At 40.0% G+C, this 16,024-nt stretch overlaps 1 protein-coding gene and 1 non-coding gene across 7 annotated transcripts in view; both read left to right on the plus strand.

Moving 5' to 3' along the window:
- TMEM131L (transmembrane 131 like) overlaps positions 1-16,024 on the plus strand; it is a 68,618-nt gene that overhangs the window by 22,003 nt on the left and 30,591 nt on the right. For 5 of the 6 annotated variants that reach the window (XM_035114143.2, XM_060278666.1, XM_035114144.2 and 2 more), the window contains exons 4-7: positions 7,377-7,445; positions 8,591-8,714; positions 9,996-10,112; positions 13,496-13,606. In XM_035114143.2, the coding sequence (XP_034970034.1) occupies positions 7,377-7,445; positions 8,591-8,714; positions 9,996-10,112; positions 13,496-13,606 (421 nt within the window). The remainder of the gene's footprint in view (positions 1-7,376; positions 7,446-8,590; positions 8,715-9,995; positions 10,113-13,495; positions 13,607-16,024) is intronic. The other variant, XM_035114147.2, reaches the window with a different exon arrangement.
- LOC118084594 (small nucleolar RNA SNORA66) lies at positions 15,516-15,653 on the plus strand. The gene has a single exon (XR_004692516.1). It is a non-coding gene; the product is annotated as a small nucleolar RNA SNORA66 (small nucleolar RNA).

Here is a 16,024-nt window from a genome sequence, read left to right on the forward strand (position 1 = left end):
GCATAAAAATGGTTGGCCTTTTCTACCCTATGCTTAAAGGAAAAAACCAACTACACCATGGAAACCATTAGGATTTCATTTGGTAGGATATGCAAAGTGGCAATATAGATTTATAAAGTTGCATGTAAAATATGAGTTTGTAGTGGCAAGAACAAAGGCTGCAGCTTTTTAACAGTGTTTTAAAAAAAACCAAGAGAAGTGTGGCACCTTCCAAAATAACAAATTTATTGTGGCATGTGGACCAGAGCCTACTTTATAATATGGCTGAAATGCCATTTTCAGTTGGTAGCTATAATACACATGGAAATGAAATGTGTAAAAAAAGAAAAGAAATGGGATAATTATGTTAAAGCTGAAATAGATGCAAGATTAGCACAGTGACTGCTGCACTGCAGCATGAAATGGTACCTCAAACACCTCAGCATTGCTTGGGTTAATTACCACCTGTAACAGTGTTTGTATAAGGATGTTTGTGTTACTATGGGAGCTCCTGCAGATTAGAGTTTTTCTTCAGGGTAGCCGTTTACAAAGAATATGCCAGAACTGTCTCTCCATTGAAATTAATTGTGAAGCTCTGTGTGCACATTCAAGAAACCCCCCACCCCAGATAGTGATTAATATATGACACACATACACGGAGTTGCAAACTGCCACTGGATCAGGTGAATAATGATTTGACAAGCAGCTCTCTGGGAGTTAGTGTTGCATGCCATTTGCTCTGCTAAATCGCTGTGTAAATACACTTAATCTGTTCCACGGTCACCTGACTTAATGAACAGCTAATATATGCCCAATAAGATAAATAGTCACTTTTGTAGTACATGTATAGCAGTTTGGTTATCAATAAGAAAAAACAGGTACTTTGTAGCTGTATACCTCTTCACACATGCTGTCTTGATAGTTCTTAAAACAACTCTGTAAGGTACCCGTATACCAGACAGGGTTGGCCCAAGCAGTTTCGCTGCTTTTGAAGCAGGCCATGTCACCACCACTTGCTACAACCACTGACAAGTTTTGAGAGACTTCATCCAGCCCAGTGACACAGTATCATGAGGCTTGGTCAGTTGAGTCTTCTGGGAGGCCTGTATAAGGCTTCTTTCCTCTGTTCCCTGACCTTAGTCATGACTGTACTCTTTAAGTGTGGCAGCAGGTCCACTTCAATCTGAAGAGTAATTAAGCCACGTGAGGTGTTTCATGGCCCAGTCAGTAGGGTTCTGGCCTGGCCATGGAGCACCCTCCAGGTAGCTGGTGGCAAAGTCTTCAGTGGCCACCCAGCCAGAGCCACCTAGCCAGTCCATAGTGATGTACTCTTTCTGCTGTGACTAAGTTGATGACAATGATTCATTTCGTTCCTATACCGCTTTATATTTTTAAGGAAAAAGACACCTCACAGTGATTTACAATCTGCATTAAAACATCAAATAAAACAATCCAGAATAAAACATTACTGAAGAAAGTCAAATATAATTTATACATTCAAAGCAGCAGAATGAACAGGAAACCAAAATATTATCTTAAAAGATTCCAAAATAAAACATTGCAAAGGAGACCAACTACAGATTGCACATGTAATGCAACAAAGTTAGCACATTTTTTAAAAATCTTAAACATTTCAAGAGAAAACATTACTAAAGGAAGTCAAATGTAAAATGCACATATGCAAAAATGCATAATTAGCAAGACAATATAATATCTTAAGCATAGGACATTGCTGCTGCTACCACCACTGCTACCAGTCCTGCTGAGGGTGGGATCTGTACTAAGAGGCAGCCATGATGATCTCTGGTTCCTTCAGCAGCCTCAGCTTTTGTAGTTGGGAGTCAGGGCCCCACCCTCCCAGGCCAGATGGAAAAATGCAAGGCAAGGGAGCAAGTCTTTCAGGTCTCAAAGCCAATATGAATGGCTCAGTCTGGTTTCTAATAGGGCCAAGCTGCCTCCTGGATGGGATCTTAAGAATGAGAGCCTAAGGGCACCCAATGTTCTGTTCATGTCTGTCTTGATATCTATAACATTGATTCCCCTCCCCAACACAAATATCATACTCTCAGCCGCATGTATCACTCTTCTTTCCTGCTTTTTTTAAAGAAAAAGATCCACGCTGAAGACATTTGAGATCATTACACTGCCCCTGAATGTAACATTTTATGTTGTTCTTTTTATTCTGTACAAATCAGTTATGACTGAATTTTTACTCTTGCATGACATGCAAAATTGCATGCTGTTCTCTGATGGAGCTGAGATATGTCAAATGAAATGTATAAACCATATGAGAATTTACAAGTTCACAAGACTTGGCTCTACATTTTTCAGGCTTTGTTTAGCTTTCCATTTGGCTGTTTTCCCTTTTTAGGATGGAATGGAGGGAGGGAAGCAGTTTACTTCTTCATGCTAGCCTATGTCACATGCACTGGAAAGCATTGCATATCCTTCAGGGTTTATTAGGTCATAGCTGTATCCTACTATTTCCTGAATCTGTATTAATTCACTTGTGAAGAAAACGGGAAGATCCAAAATATGGTTTTAATTGACAACCAACAAGAGAGTTTATAGTGACATGTTATTATCATGTCACTATATGTAATGTTTTGTGGCCTAGTTTAAATTGGTTCTGAAAAGATTGAAATAGATCCATGCACACAAAAACAGGTAGCTGGATGTAATGACATTTTAAACAAGTTCGTTAACTTCCTATTACTTTGAAACTACCTTGCATTTCCTTTCAGCCTCCCAATTTCTGTTGAGAAATGAGGTAACTACTTCTGGTTGGATGTAATAGCCTTTTTATCAAGTGTGTTAACTTCCTATTACCTTGCCATTACCTTGCACTTCTTTCTGTATCCCAGTTTCTGTTGGGAGATGAGATTCTAAGTTCACACCACACTGCTGTAATAAACACACATACAAGAAGGTGAAATATTAGAGTTCTGGCTTGAAATTGGCAGAAAGGCCTGTCTGGCTTGGACTACTGAAAATATGTAAGCACGATGAGCCTTAAGGTCAATATAAACCCAAATTAATCTAAACCCAACAACATGCTATGATGCTAACGCAATGTATTTTTAACTCTTCTGTCTTTCGTCTTTCTCACTTCTGGTTTTTTGTTACTTTCCTATGGCTTTGTATTCATTTCACTACTAGTATGATTAACTAGGGAAATATTTTCATGGGTGCCCATTGACATTACTTTTTGGCTCTTTTTCACTATGCCTATAGTGCTTCAAAATACAAACAAGGAGTGCTTCCACATTTGCCCTTTATTCATTATTTGGTGACTTGGTGTTGTTGTTGTTTTTTTGTGAACAATCCAGGTGACATTCTCCTGAAACAGTTTATTTCCTATCCTGCCCCATTCATGTTCTGCCTATTCCATCCTTTTTTTGAGCTTGTCTATTACATTTAAAGGACGCAGATGGCGCTGTGGTCTAAACCAAAGAGCCTAGGGCTTGCCAGTCAGAAGGTCGGTGGTTCGAATCCCCGCGACGGGTTGAGCTCGGTCCCTGCTCCTGCCAACCTAGCAGTTCGAAAGCATGTCAAAGTGCAAGTAGATAAATAGGTACCGCTCCAGCAGAAGGTAAAGGGCGTTTCCGTGCGCTGCTCTGGTTCGCCAGAAGCGGCTTAGTCATGCTGGCCACATGACCTGGAAGCTGTACACCGGCTCCCTCAGCCAGTAAAGCGAGATGAGCGCCGCAACCCCAGAGTCGTTCACGACCGGACACTTTACCTTTTATTACATTTAAAATGCAATTCTGTGCCAGGGTCTTCACCACCAACTTTCTCTACTCTTCGATGAGTAAAACTGATAAAGTGTCTGTGAGTTTGGGGACTCTTATCAGTTATCTCACCTGCCCTGCCCACCTTGTTTTTTAAAACACATTTCTATATGCACCACTGCTGACGGGCGTAAGTGCATAAGATAGTTTTATTCATAAGCATCTTCCACAGAGCAGCAGCAGTGTTGCAGATAGTGAGAAAGTGGTGCCCAGATCTTGTGAGAGAAGGCGAAAGAGCTGCTTAATCCTTTCCCCCTCAGCTCTGCAGCACTCTCAGCTGCCTGCTCACAGAGGAGTGCATCTCACAGGGTGGGGGAGTAGCAGCCAGAGCATGAGATGCTGGCCAGCGGCCAGCAAGATGTCACTGGATTGTGAGATGGAGCAGACCATTCCGCCAGTGGAGGAAGGCATATTTGATGGTTGGCTGCAGCAACTTGAGTTCATCGTGACCTTCAAGGCCGCTTTAAGTGTGATGTTGATGTTTGTGTTTTCTTCCAGTGCTGATTTGGTACTTATCAAAGGTTGTGCAGTGCAGTGCATTGAGGTTGTGCAGTGCAATGCATGTTATGGTTATGTAGTTGAGAGTGAGTGAGTGGATGGATGGAAGCATGGAAGGAAGGAAGGAATTAGTTTCATATTTTCCAGGGTGAAAACCTGCTCTGGTATAGAATTCAGCCCCTCTCAGGGAAGGGGAGTATTTGATGGTACCGGGGATGTGGGACACGAGCCCAGTGCTACTTTAGAGTTTGGGAAAGTAACTTACACATATATGTTTGGCAGCAATCCTTTGACTGTGGGTTGTCATATGGTTTAGAGCAGGCATGTCCAAAGTCCTTTTTGGGGGGCCTAATCCGGCCTGCCGGCTGGTTTAATTCAACCCCTGTAACAGTTTATTTCCTGGGGTTTTATATACACACACACACACACACACACACACACATACACACCCAACAACAAAAAGATCAACAACTTAAATCCTAAAAAAGTCAACAATTTTGGTTGGCCCTTTGGTCGGCCCTCACGACCCTTCATTTAATCAAATCTGGCCCTCTTTGGGGAAAAATTGGACGCCACTGGTTTATAGTGGTGTAGATGCATGTGGTTGGTTGATGGAGATGTCTGAGGTCTTGAATGATTATACTAGTTGTGTGGAATGGAGTATGAATGAGATGGCTTGAGTTGGTTGTATGAATGAATGATTGAATGAATGAATGGTGTGTGTTGTTTTGATGGTAGTTTCACGTTATACTGCCTTGTACTGCTCTTAGACTTTTATCAATATTGTGTTTAGGCATATTGATATTGTTTATGTATTCATGTTTTTATGGTACTTGCTGTGTTTAGATATATATTTATGTATTTTAATCTATTGTATATTAACATAGTAAGTGGCCTGTAAATGGAACCAATTCATAAATAAATAAAACAAAGTCAGGGTCGTGTAGTGGTTAAAGTGATGGCCGAAAACTTGAGAGACTCTCCACTCTGCCATGAAGCTCACTAGGTGACCTTGGGCCAGCCACTGTCAATCAGCCTAACCCACCTCACAGGGCTGTTGTGAATGAAAAGCTAGGGAGAGGGAGAACCATGTGCATCACCTTGAGCTCCTTGGATAAAAAGTGGAGTAGAAAGGCATTAACAAACACGCTAGCTAGCTAGCTAGCTAGCTAGCTAACTAACTAACGATGAAGTCATGTTTCCATGCAGTGTTGCTGTTTGGCATCTATTGAAATCAATGTAGCTGCAGGCTTGTGTGTATGGCCTTGTGTTCATGGGAGTGACTGGGAAAATCACAAACCTAGGCATGCAATAACATGTGCTTTTCTTTGGCATTGTGCCTATGATGATTAAAACTAGGTTCAAGCTCCTGTGTAATTTTTTGGGTAAACTCTGTGCTTTTTTTAAAAAAACAACCTGAAATGTAAAACCTCTGAGAACTTGGCAAGAAAGATTTTCCCATTGCAAATAAAAATAAGCAAACAAATATGTGTATTGCTGCTTGGTTGTTTTTGTGTTTTTGTTTAAAGATTTTATTTATCAACATTTTAGAAAGCAAATTACCTGTTAGACCATAAAATTGTTTGGGGGAGGGGGAGCATATGTAATTGCTGCATGTATATATTTGTGAGAATCTTATTTTAGAAACTAGTGCAACCCTATGCATATTTACTCTGAAGTAAGTACTATATACAGTAGGGCTTACCCCAGGGAAGTGTCCATAGGATCACAGATTTTGGCTCTTATACAATCATTCGTATTAGGAATAAAAGCTTTGAGCAACAAAAGAGGGAGGAACACAAACTTGCAGATGGTCTGGAAAGGTGTGCCAAGTTGGCCGGGTAGAAAGTCAAGAGAGCATATTGAATTATGTGAACCTCTGAAGCTCCACTGCTGATTTTAATTAAACGGCTTGTAAATTAAGTCTTAACAGGCCAATTGATAAACTTTATGCTCTGGTTTCTCCTCAGAACGTAAAAATATATTTATAACTATTTTTCCAGGAGTAAAATCATGGTTCGTTGCTGACGTGTTTTGCTTTGTGAGCTTTGATTCCCTGGGTTTCTCCCTACCACTGCACTAAGGGAGGAGCAAATTGGAAGCAAATAGGTTGTGTAATAGCATGATGCTTCTTCACACTGTGGGTTAACTGAGCCAAGCTTACTGTTATGTGCGAACTTGACCTTTATCAGAGTTCATTTCTTGTTAACCTGAAAGTGCCTATAAGTGTCCTCTTGATTTTGAACAATGCCCACGATGGTTATCCACAGTTGTCATGAGGCTATTTATGAACCAGGCGAGCTGCATTTGAGGCCTGTTGATGTGGGATCTCTTCCACATCATTTATTTATTTTTGTCTCTTTTCTCTGTGGAAGGTGGGGGTTGTGCTGCTTTCTGTTCAGAATACATTTTTTAATCTGTCCCTTATAAAAATTTGAATACTAAATGGCAACGGGAGGAGAATACACCTCTCAGAATCTGATGTAATTTTGTACAAATCAATATGTTAAGCTACTATGAGGAGTATATCAAGTTTATGGTATTTTACTGCTTATAATTGGATTTCTCCCTTCCCCCTGTCCCAGTTGCTTGTGTTGTCCCTTATTAATTTGATTTGGTTGTTACATCCTTTTGCTTAAGCATATTAGCCCTCTTCAGACATTCAGCCGAAGACATGCCATAAATGGAATAGAGGCAAGTGATGTATGCACCACACCATCTCAGCCCACTTAATCTGTAGGAAGGTCAGGATGAAGCAGGCAGGGACATTGGGACTGAGGACAGTGCACCTGTACACACTAATGCTCTCAGACCTTCAGCTGAATGCCTGAATGGGACTGTTGTCAGGCCTGTATTCCAGGTTTGTGCTTGCAGGTTTCTAGGAATAATTAATTGTGCATATGTATGCTTAATATTTTAGAGTAAAGCTGCGTGAATCAGTAACAGTTTTTGACAGAGTTAATTTTGAATTGTGGCGCGGCAGTTATGGTCTCGGTTTCCCTTAGTATTCTTAAAGGAAAATCGAGAGATGCCAGTACAGTCTACATATAATCTGAGATCTTGTGAAAAGGGATATGGTTTTATAATTACTCTTCTCTTCTTTTTCAGCTTCTCTGCGAAAATGTCAAATGGGAGGGTCCTTCATTTTCACCCTTCAATTCTCCATTTTGGAATGCAGTGAGTATTTTGCATATTTTTGTCCTGTATCCCAGGAAATTCTTTCCCCAGAAGAGTCTTTAATTCCCTTCCATTTTTGCATTGCACACAATGGATACAATGTATTCCATCCTCCTTTTCTGTGTCCGGTTCCTTGGTAGCTTAGACTTAGAGTACATAGTGCTTACTCTAGCAGGATTGCAACACACAACTAATAATAATAACACCACCTCCCCTTCACCAGCGGCCCCAGGGCTGGTTGGTGCAATATAAAATTCTGAATTAAAAACAGTTAAAACAAATTACAGCCACAGGAGCAGGATGGGTCCCGAAAACAACCATCTCATGTGTCAAAGAGCAATGTGTCTTCAGCATTTGCTGAAAGATGAAGGTGGCAGACACATCTCTGTGGGAGGGAATTTCACAACACCCTTTCTGGGGGGCCCTTCCTTGTACTTCTGAGGAGGCAGAACCACCAAGAGGGGCCCACCTTCTGATCTTAACACCAGAGAAGGTCTGTAGGGAAGGAGGCAGTCTCTCAGATTTTGGGGGCTTAAGTCCTATAGGGCTTTAAACACTAAACACCTTGAATTGGGCCTGGAAATGAACTGACAGCAAATATAGCAGTTTTAGAACAGAGAGGTTGTAAGAGTTCTAAAGGCAGCCCTAGTCAGCAATCTGGCCACTGCATTTTGAACCACTGCATTCAGTGTTATCTTCAAGGGCAGCCCTATGTGGAGCGCGTTGCAGTAATCCAATCTGAAAGTTACCAGAGCATGGAGCAGCATAGCCAAGTTATCTCTGTCCAAAAGGGGCTGTAGCTGGTGAACCAGTTGGAATAAGAAGTAGGCACTCCTAGCCATCAAGGCCTCCTGGGCCTCAGGTGACAATGTTGGACCCAGGAGTACCTGCAAGCTATAACCATGTTCTGCTGGTTCTCATGACAAAGGAACTCTGGATGAGGAGGAGGTGGCTTTTGGCTTGGATTTGTTCATGTCATGCCAAACCACATTGTGTCTGTATCCCAAAGTTATCTTTGGTTTAAATTCCAATGGGCCCAAGTTGTAGGTTGTTTTTTTTTAACACTATATGTTTGCATGTGGAGTGGAAAACATGACTGCATTTTTTCCATTGCCAATAATACTTCCCTTTCTTCTTTCCCTTAGGTTGCTGGGACTGCCTAAAGCTAAAATGCTATGTGCTTACAATCCTAGTAAGGATAAAGATGTTATAGTGAATTCAATGTTTACAGCTACTAGGCATTTTCATGTGTCTCCTGTTCATAGCAGGGTGAGTGCTGATGTACTTTTGGAAACTATGCTAGGGCAGAGTGCCAGAGTTTCATGCTTTCCTTGGCCCTAAAGCGTTAGCTAACCGGTCTTTCTTTCCTACTTTCCCAGCCATCAGTTTGTTCTTGGTCTTCCCATTTATTTCTACTAGGGCTGAGCTGAACATTTTCCCATACATTTTTGGTGCAAAAAAAAAAAGCTTTCTGTGTCCCTCAGAAGGATCTAATTTTCACTGTTGCTTGTTGCTTTTTCAGCCCCTGTTGCTTGTGCCTTCACCTGCATTTGGCGTCCAATACACTTAAAACTCAAAACATTCTTGTCAGTTGTCTTCTCTCCTCCAGCTCTTCCATTCTCCACCATCCAAATGACTCTCTCCTCTGCTATGAGAAGCTTCTTGTTTTTAATGAACTAGCTTTTATTTTATTTTCTAACAGTGGGTAATTTTTTTACACATGTAGCTTGTTTAAACTATGATTTGTTGAAACGAACCAAGGTCAAACTGTGGTTGTTTCAACAAACAATCGTTTAAACTTATGAGAGTTCCCAGTTTGGATGTAATGATATGCTCCTTCAAAGTTTATGTTTCCAATTTCCTCCTTGTGCTCTGGAGCCAGAGTAGGAGACGGCTGAGGGGAAGCATGCAAACCCAAGCTCATTCATATCATGCTAAACCATGATTTAGTGTTGGGTCCAGACTGGATCTCTGTAAGTAAAGTGACTTGCAATCCTGGTTTAAGTGGTGGTTATATAGGTTTGGATGCATTAGCAAGCTACTATGGTTTGCTGCTAACCATGATTGAAAGCTTCTCATTGTGGTGTGTAGGAAAAGGGAGGAGGGGGCATAGGAGCCTGAGGTTCCTGGTTGTTACTGATTATAATGCTAAGTCATGTTTTAGTGCTGCATTTGAAGCCAGACTCTGTCTTAGCCTCTTGATCAGGCACCCCCAAACTTTGGCCCTCCATATGTTTGGACTACAATTCCCATCTTCCCCGACCACTGGTCCTGTTAGCTAGGGATCATGGGAGTTGTAGGCCAAAACATCTGGAGGGCCGCTGTTTGGGGATGCCTGCTCTTGATAGCTGCCCCTCTTTGTTTTTTATTGCTCTTCAGACTACATACAGGAAGGTGAAGGGGAGCATGGCGGCTATGGACCACTGTCACTATATTTAATCTAGTGGGGCAAGGGGTGGGTGGTGACCCACTTTTTAAAATTTACAAGTCTGCAATAAAATTAATGCAATTAATTCTATTGAACACCAGATACTTTTATTTTATCTGTAGGTGATTCCAGCAATGGGAAAAAATTGTTTCAGAGTACTGTTCCTTCCATTAGAAGAAGGCAGTTTTGAAAGTACATTATTTATAAATACCTCATCTCATGGAATATTTTCATATCAGGTAATCTTTTGTTCATCAGCTTGAGATTTAGAAGGTAATTTGTTTTTCAAATGACGTAATAGTGGGCAAAACCAGGAAACATTGCCAGCAGTTCTTGGTCATGAATAAATAATACTTGCAGAGAGCATTATGATTTCCAAGGGACTGAAATTTTAAGGGGTCTGTTCCTCTGGTCCCAAATGGCTTATTTTTTTTCTACATTTGTGCTGGAGAAGAAACAAGTGAGCGACTTTCCCCTCTGGTAGTTTAAGACAACCATCCTGTAGGTACATTTTCAAGGAAGCCTTTCTAACCTGAAAAAAAAAAGATTTGTATTCCATGTTAAGCATTACAAACAATTAAATACAGTAGTTCTGAAAGTATATGTAGCCCTGATTGGCCATGATTTTATTTGCTCCTGCAGAAAAAGCTGTAGAGACATCCAGAAAATCCTTGTTATGCAGATTATACAAGGAATTATGCCTCAGTTTTATAACTGAAGGTCTTCCTATGCTGTACCTCAGTAGGTTGGGGAACTAAGGCAATGCTGCCATCGCCTATGCAGTGGCATCTGGATCTTACAGCACATATCGCTTGCTGGAGCCAGGATGACTGCAGTGTACTACACAAAGCTTTCCTGCTCCTTCCAAACCTTGGACATGGCATTATGAGTTAAAGATTCCTCAGTTGAGGCAGAGACAGGGTGTGGCTGTGCCTTTGCTCAAGGTCCTGTGCAATAAGGTCTGCATTGTATTTGAATGGCAGTTGCTGAGCAGCACAAGCAGAAGATTGCTATTGCACATGTGTCATTCTTGCACACCTCCCATATTCATTTTATTGACCATGTAAGAGGACATAATGTGACTAGATGGACCTTTGGCTTGAACCAGTAGGGTTCTTGGCATTCAAACCTTGCATGCAAAATTTGGTGTTATACACCAGCTTGCACCGTGCATGTGTATACAGGTGAAACTTGGAAAATTAGAATATCGTTGAAAAGTGCATTTATTTCAGTAATGTGATTTATTATTTATTTTTATTTTTTTATTTTTACAAATGCTTTCTTTTGGAAATTCCATAGTAATAAAACAAATAGTTACAATAATACAAAAATAAACATCGCTATTGCATTTCATTAATTACATTCCATTTATAATTGACCCACCTAATGACAAATAATTACAATTGCAACAAATAAAGGCTTGACATATCTTGCTTTGCATGTCATGCATGTATCTCATATATTGGTTTCACCTTTTAAGTTGCATTACTGAAATAAATGTACTTTTCGGCAATATTCTAATTTTCCGTGTTTTCACCTGTATAAGACGATTTGGGATCTTTGTTCATTATTTACTTATTGAATTTGTATACTGCCCTATGCCCGCAGGTCTCAGGGCGTTTGCAACATAAAATCACATAATAAAAACATGAAATGCATAATAAAAATAAAACCAACCCAATAAACATCCCCCCTTCAGTTGCATTCACTTCAAAGGGACTAGCAGAAGAGAATTTTCTCAGTGATCTGGATTGTGTCACAAGCTTGCACACACTCTACCTCTTGGATCAATAACATTCATTGATAAACTGAAGGAATCTGTAAGGAGTTTTTAAAAAACAGTTTACTGCGGAATTTGTGGATTAAAATTTTAAAATAACAGAAACAAAAGGTCAGTAACATTTAACTGGACTTTAAAAAGAGAATAAAAAGAAGTAAATAATATTTAATTGTGTAAATAATATAATATAATATAATATAATATAATATAATATAATATAATATGCTTTAAAAACTTGGGCCTTCATCATGAAAGTTTCTAAATAATTACATATCTGATACAAAAGTTTCCTTCACCTTTTTCTTATGTAAAACTATGTGCTAAATGAAGTGCTCCAGATGTTTGAAGTATTAGAAAACTGCAGCTGATACTCAACTGATACGCAACTGCTCTTGTGATACCTGGTGTAGTTATTAATTTGAATTGTTTAAGCAGCAATACCCAAGATCCCCAAATATGGTATAAATTCTTCTGTTTTCAGCCCCCTCGTCTGTTTATAGCACCCACCTCATGAATAAGTGCTAGAAATACTTTCCCACAGCCTCACCAACACTTCTGAATAAACATGCACTGAAAGTCATGCAAATAATACTGGAGGAGGTTCCTTCACATCTGTCTGCTGTTCTCCTGTGATCACCTCTTGCACCCACCCACACTGCATCTGCTATGCCCATTTCCCTTTTCCCCATGTACTAAGGCAAATGAATGAGCTCTAGGCTTCAGAGATCATACAGTATTTTAAAATAAAAAATATCTTACCATGTTAATTTTTGTGAAATGGTAATCTCTCTTGCATTGTGTTGAGGTGACTAAGCAACTGTGGCTACCCTGGAACTCTAGTGAATTTCCTGCCACTGGTGCCTTTGCTCCTCTTGATTCTCTTCAGTTGCCTTATGAACCAAGCAGTCCAGCTTCTGTGAGGGAAGGGGAAATTGCCCATTTGGTTTGGATTAATGTCTCAGAGAGAGAGAGAGAGATACTTTTTTTGTTGCTTTCTCCAAGTCCTGTATAGGCCATAAGAGCTCAGGAGAGGGGATTTATGGAACCACAATCTTTTGTTTGAAAGACTGTTCTGTCTTTGCTTTCACTTCAGTTTCATAACTTGCACTGTGGAACCACTTCAGCAAGAAATACCAGGAGATCATCTTCTTCACACTTCCTTAGAAATCCCATATAGAAAGCCACTGTCCAAGTAATATACTATATAACTATCTAAATAGCAGACACAAATGTTAGTACACTTGTCTTTCAGTTTCCCCTCAGCAGCCTATTTGGAGACTTCTGTCACATTATTCATTGTGAAAGTCCTATTCACATTTTAATGCATCTTTTGCTGTTTGATGCATAAAATGCCTACATTTGTTCTTGCTCTTTTTATGTTTATCAGACCTGGCCCAGGTAGATGAAAAAAGTGCTACTTTTAGGAATGGCATATAAAATTGTCTAAAATGGTTCAATATGGTAGCTGTGGTCTGGGCATTTCTTTTTAGTTCATGCTCAAACAGAAATCGCCTTCACTCTGAATTGACATTGTGATGTCACCACATGCCGTATCTTACTGACCACATGACATTAATATAATCACATTGACTGTCATCCCCAATTGCCTGGAATCACCTAGTGAAGCAGAACCTTTTCCCCAATTTGTAAAACATTGCTGAAGAAGCAATAAATGGGGGAAAGGTTGTAAACCATTGTGCGGTGAGGCCTTGCACTCCAAAAATGTTTTTATATATGAACATTCGGTGCAGCTGTGTTACTGAATAATTTCAATATATTCTGCTATCTAAGCATGTTATTTTTGTTTGAAAATAGTGAATGTAATGTACTGTTTTACACCAGGTCTTTGGAACAGGAACTTCAAGGACCATTTCAGAAGACTCTAGAAAGCAGCTAGCAAATACTTATTTACTGCTTCCACATATCAACAGTATCCAGATCTCACAGACACTGGTATAGTAACTTTAAAAAAAAGTTATATTTTAGGGATCATGTAAGGTTGCTTTGTTTTTTCAAAAAGAACCGTACCTCAACTTTCTATTTAATGTTAATGGAAATGCTAGCATGGGGTTTTAAGGGCTATTGTTATTGATTCTTGGGAGACAATTGTAGGGGGGAGGGAAATAGTAGCATTGTCGACAGTATCCCGCTCTGCAACAGTACAAATGGAGGAATAATAATCATTCCTGTGAGTTCCACAATTGACAACTGACCATTGAAACCCCAGGTACTATGTACACATGTCCTTGTTTCATTTCCTGCGTTGCCCTTTGCTGCTCTCCAGTACACTAGAAGTAGCTACTCATTGGAATAACAGAATTCCTTCTCGTTGCTGATTATATATAGATTTGTAGGCAAATGGAAGTACAATAACAAAACAAAAACAAAAAAGCACATCAAGCAATATGTATGGAAGTTTCCTTCATTCTTCGTGCCCTATAACACACATTCAACCCCCCCCCCCAAAAAAATCTGGCCCACCACCCCCAAAAGCTTGGTAAACCCTGATGTGGACCAGACAGACAGGCTGTGCAGATCAGAAGAGGCCAGGATTTGAATAAGCTCCCTTGTGTATTCCAAATCTATGGCCACACACACAATGTCTTGTGATAAACCCTTGAGAATAGAGTATTTAATTTCACCACTATATATGGCATCTTGGTTTTCTCCTTGGATCAATCTCTACCTGCTCCCCACCCCCCACCAGCCCAAGAAAAAAGAAACAGAGAGAAAGCAACACATTCTCCACTTCCTCTTCAAGGCTCAGATCAGCAGCTCGGGTGGCAGTCTGAGCTTTAAAAAGCACCTAGAGGTGAAAGAGGAAGTGGGGAAAGGGCATTAGATTTCCTCCCCTAGTTCTATGTACTTCTCAAGGGGAATAGGTAACCGCCCTCAACTACCTCATGATTAGTGTGTGTGTGTGTGTGTGTGTGAGAGAGAGAGAGAGAGAGAGAGAGAGAAGCTTGAGGTCTTGCAGGCACCAGGACACATCCTGCGCAGTGTCATTGTGTCCAGAGTTGTCACATTGGAGACCCCAGGTTCCAGTACTATTTCCTGCATTACTGGGCATGACCTGGCATTCAAAATTAGTTGTGTGTTTTTAAAAGTGTTGCTCAGGGTCTCTTTCCTAACTTTGCCACAGCAAATAAATTTGTCCAGTAGCACCTTAGAGACCAGCTAAGTTTGTTCTGGGTATAAGCTATTGTGTGCATGCACACTTCAGATACCATGCCACGAAAGCTTATACCCAGAACAAATTTAGTTGGTCTCTAAGGTGCTACTGGACAACTTTTTAATTTATTTCGACTGCGTCAGACCAACACGGCTACCTACCTGAATCTTTGCCACAGCAGGTTTCTTTCATATTGTGACCCAGCTCCTCATTTGTCCATTTTTTTTAAAAGTATCTGGTGTTAAAATATTGTTAGAATCTTCGAAGTAAAATAATCTTGAAATCTACAACTAAATATTAGTTTTTCTCAGGTGGTTGCTAGGCCAATAGCAGCTGGGATGTCATCTTGCTGAGTTTATACTTGAAAACTTGACGGGAAACCTTATGTGCATTTTATAAAGGGAGAAGCTATGTGAGCCCAAATAGAAACATGCCTACCATTAGTGAAATGTGTAACAATGCTTGTGGGTCTTCCTTGTTGGGAAACATCTATGTAATTGTTCTGCTGCTTGTTCAGCAGCAGCAGCAGCAATGATTATCATAATTGCTGGTTTGAGCCACTTTTTATGTGTCTGCTTTGCACAGAACAAAGTTTTGTTTGAAAGTACCGTATTTAAAACACACACAGAGGAAGGGATGGATTTGTATTTGTTTATCCCTTAATGTTACTTTAAATGCTTTATAGAATTATTGCAAACTCGATCACTGGCTCTGCATGCTGTGGCAGAAGCAAGGGGAACAGGTTTGCTATATTAAATGTGGGCAACAGAAGTGCACTGGCTTTAGAGTTAATAATACTAAGGCAGTTTATTCTGTACCATAACAGCAACATAGAAGATACTCTGTTTTTTAAGAGTTGGCACCAAAGATGTTCTGTAATTCTTATTGCATGTTCATTGTGAATGTTTATGTGAAGGTTTCTGATGGTTCTCATATATCTATAACTGACAAAACCAATAATTGTTACCATCTTTTGACCTTGAATTGCTGCAAAATGTGGTGGTTTTAGGAAAAGAAATTGAGATTCACGTTTGGAAAAAAAGAACCAGCAAATAATTGAAACAGTTAAATAATGGTATGATTAGATGTGCTATAGCTCCCCCTCATGGGTATTGGAAAGGATTCTTAGCCAGAAAATAAATTGGTATAATGGAAAGCTGACTTTCCATTATACCAAGCTTGGTACTGTTCATTAGTGA

Source organism: Zootoca vivipara, chromosome 9 (assembly GCF_963506605.1).
Source record: "Zootoca vivipara chromosome 9, rZooViv1.1, whole genome shotgun sequence".
NCBI lineage: Eukaryota > Metazoa > Chordata > Lepidosauria > Squamata > Lacertidae > Zootoca > Zootoca vivipara.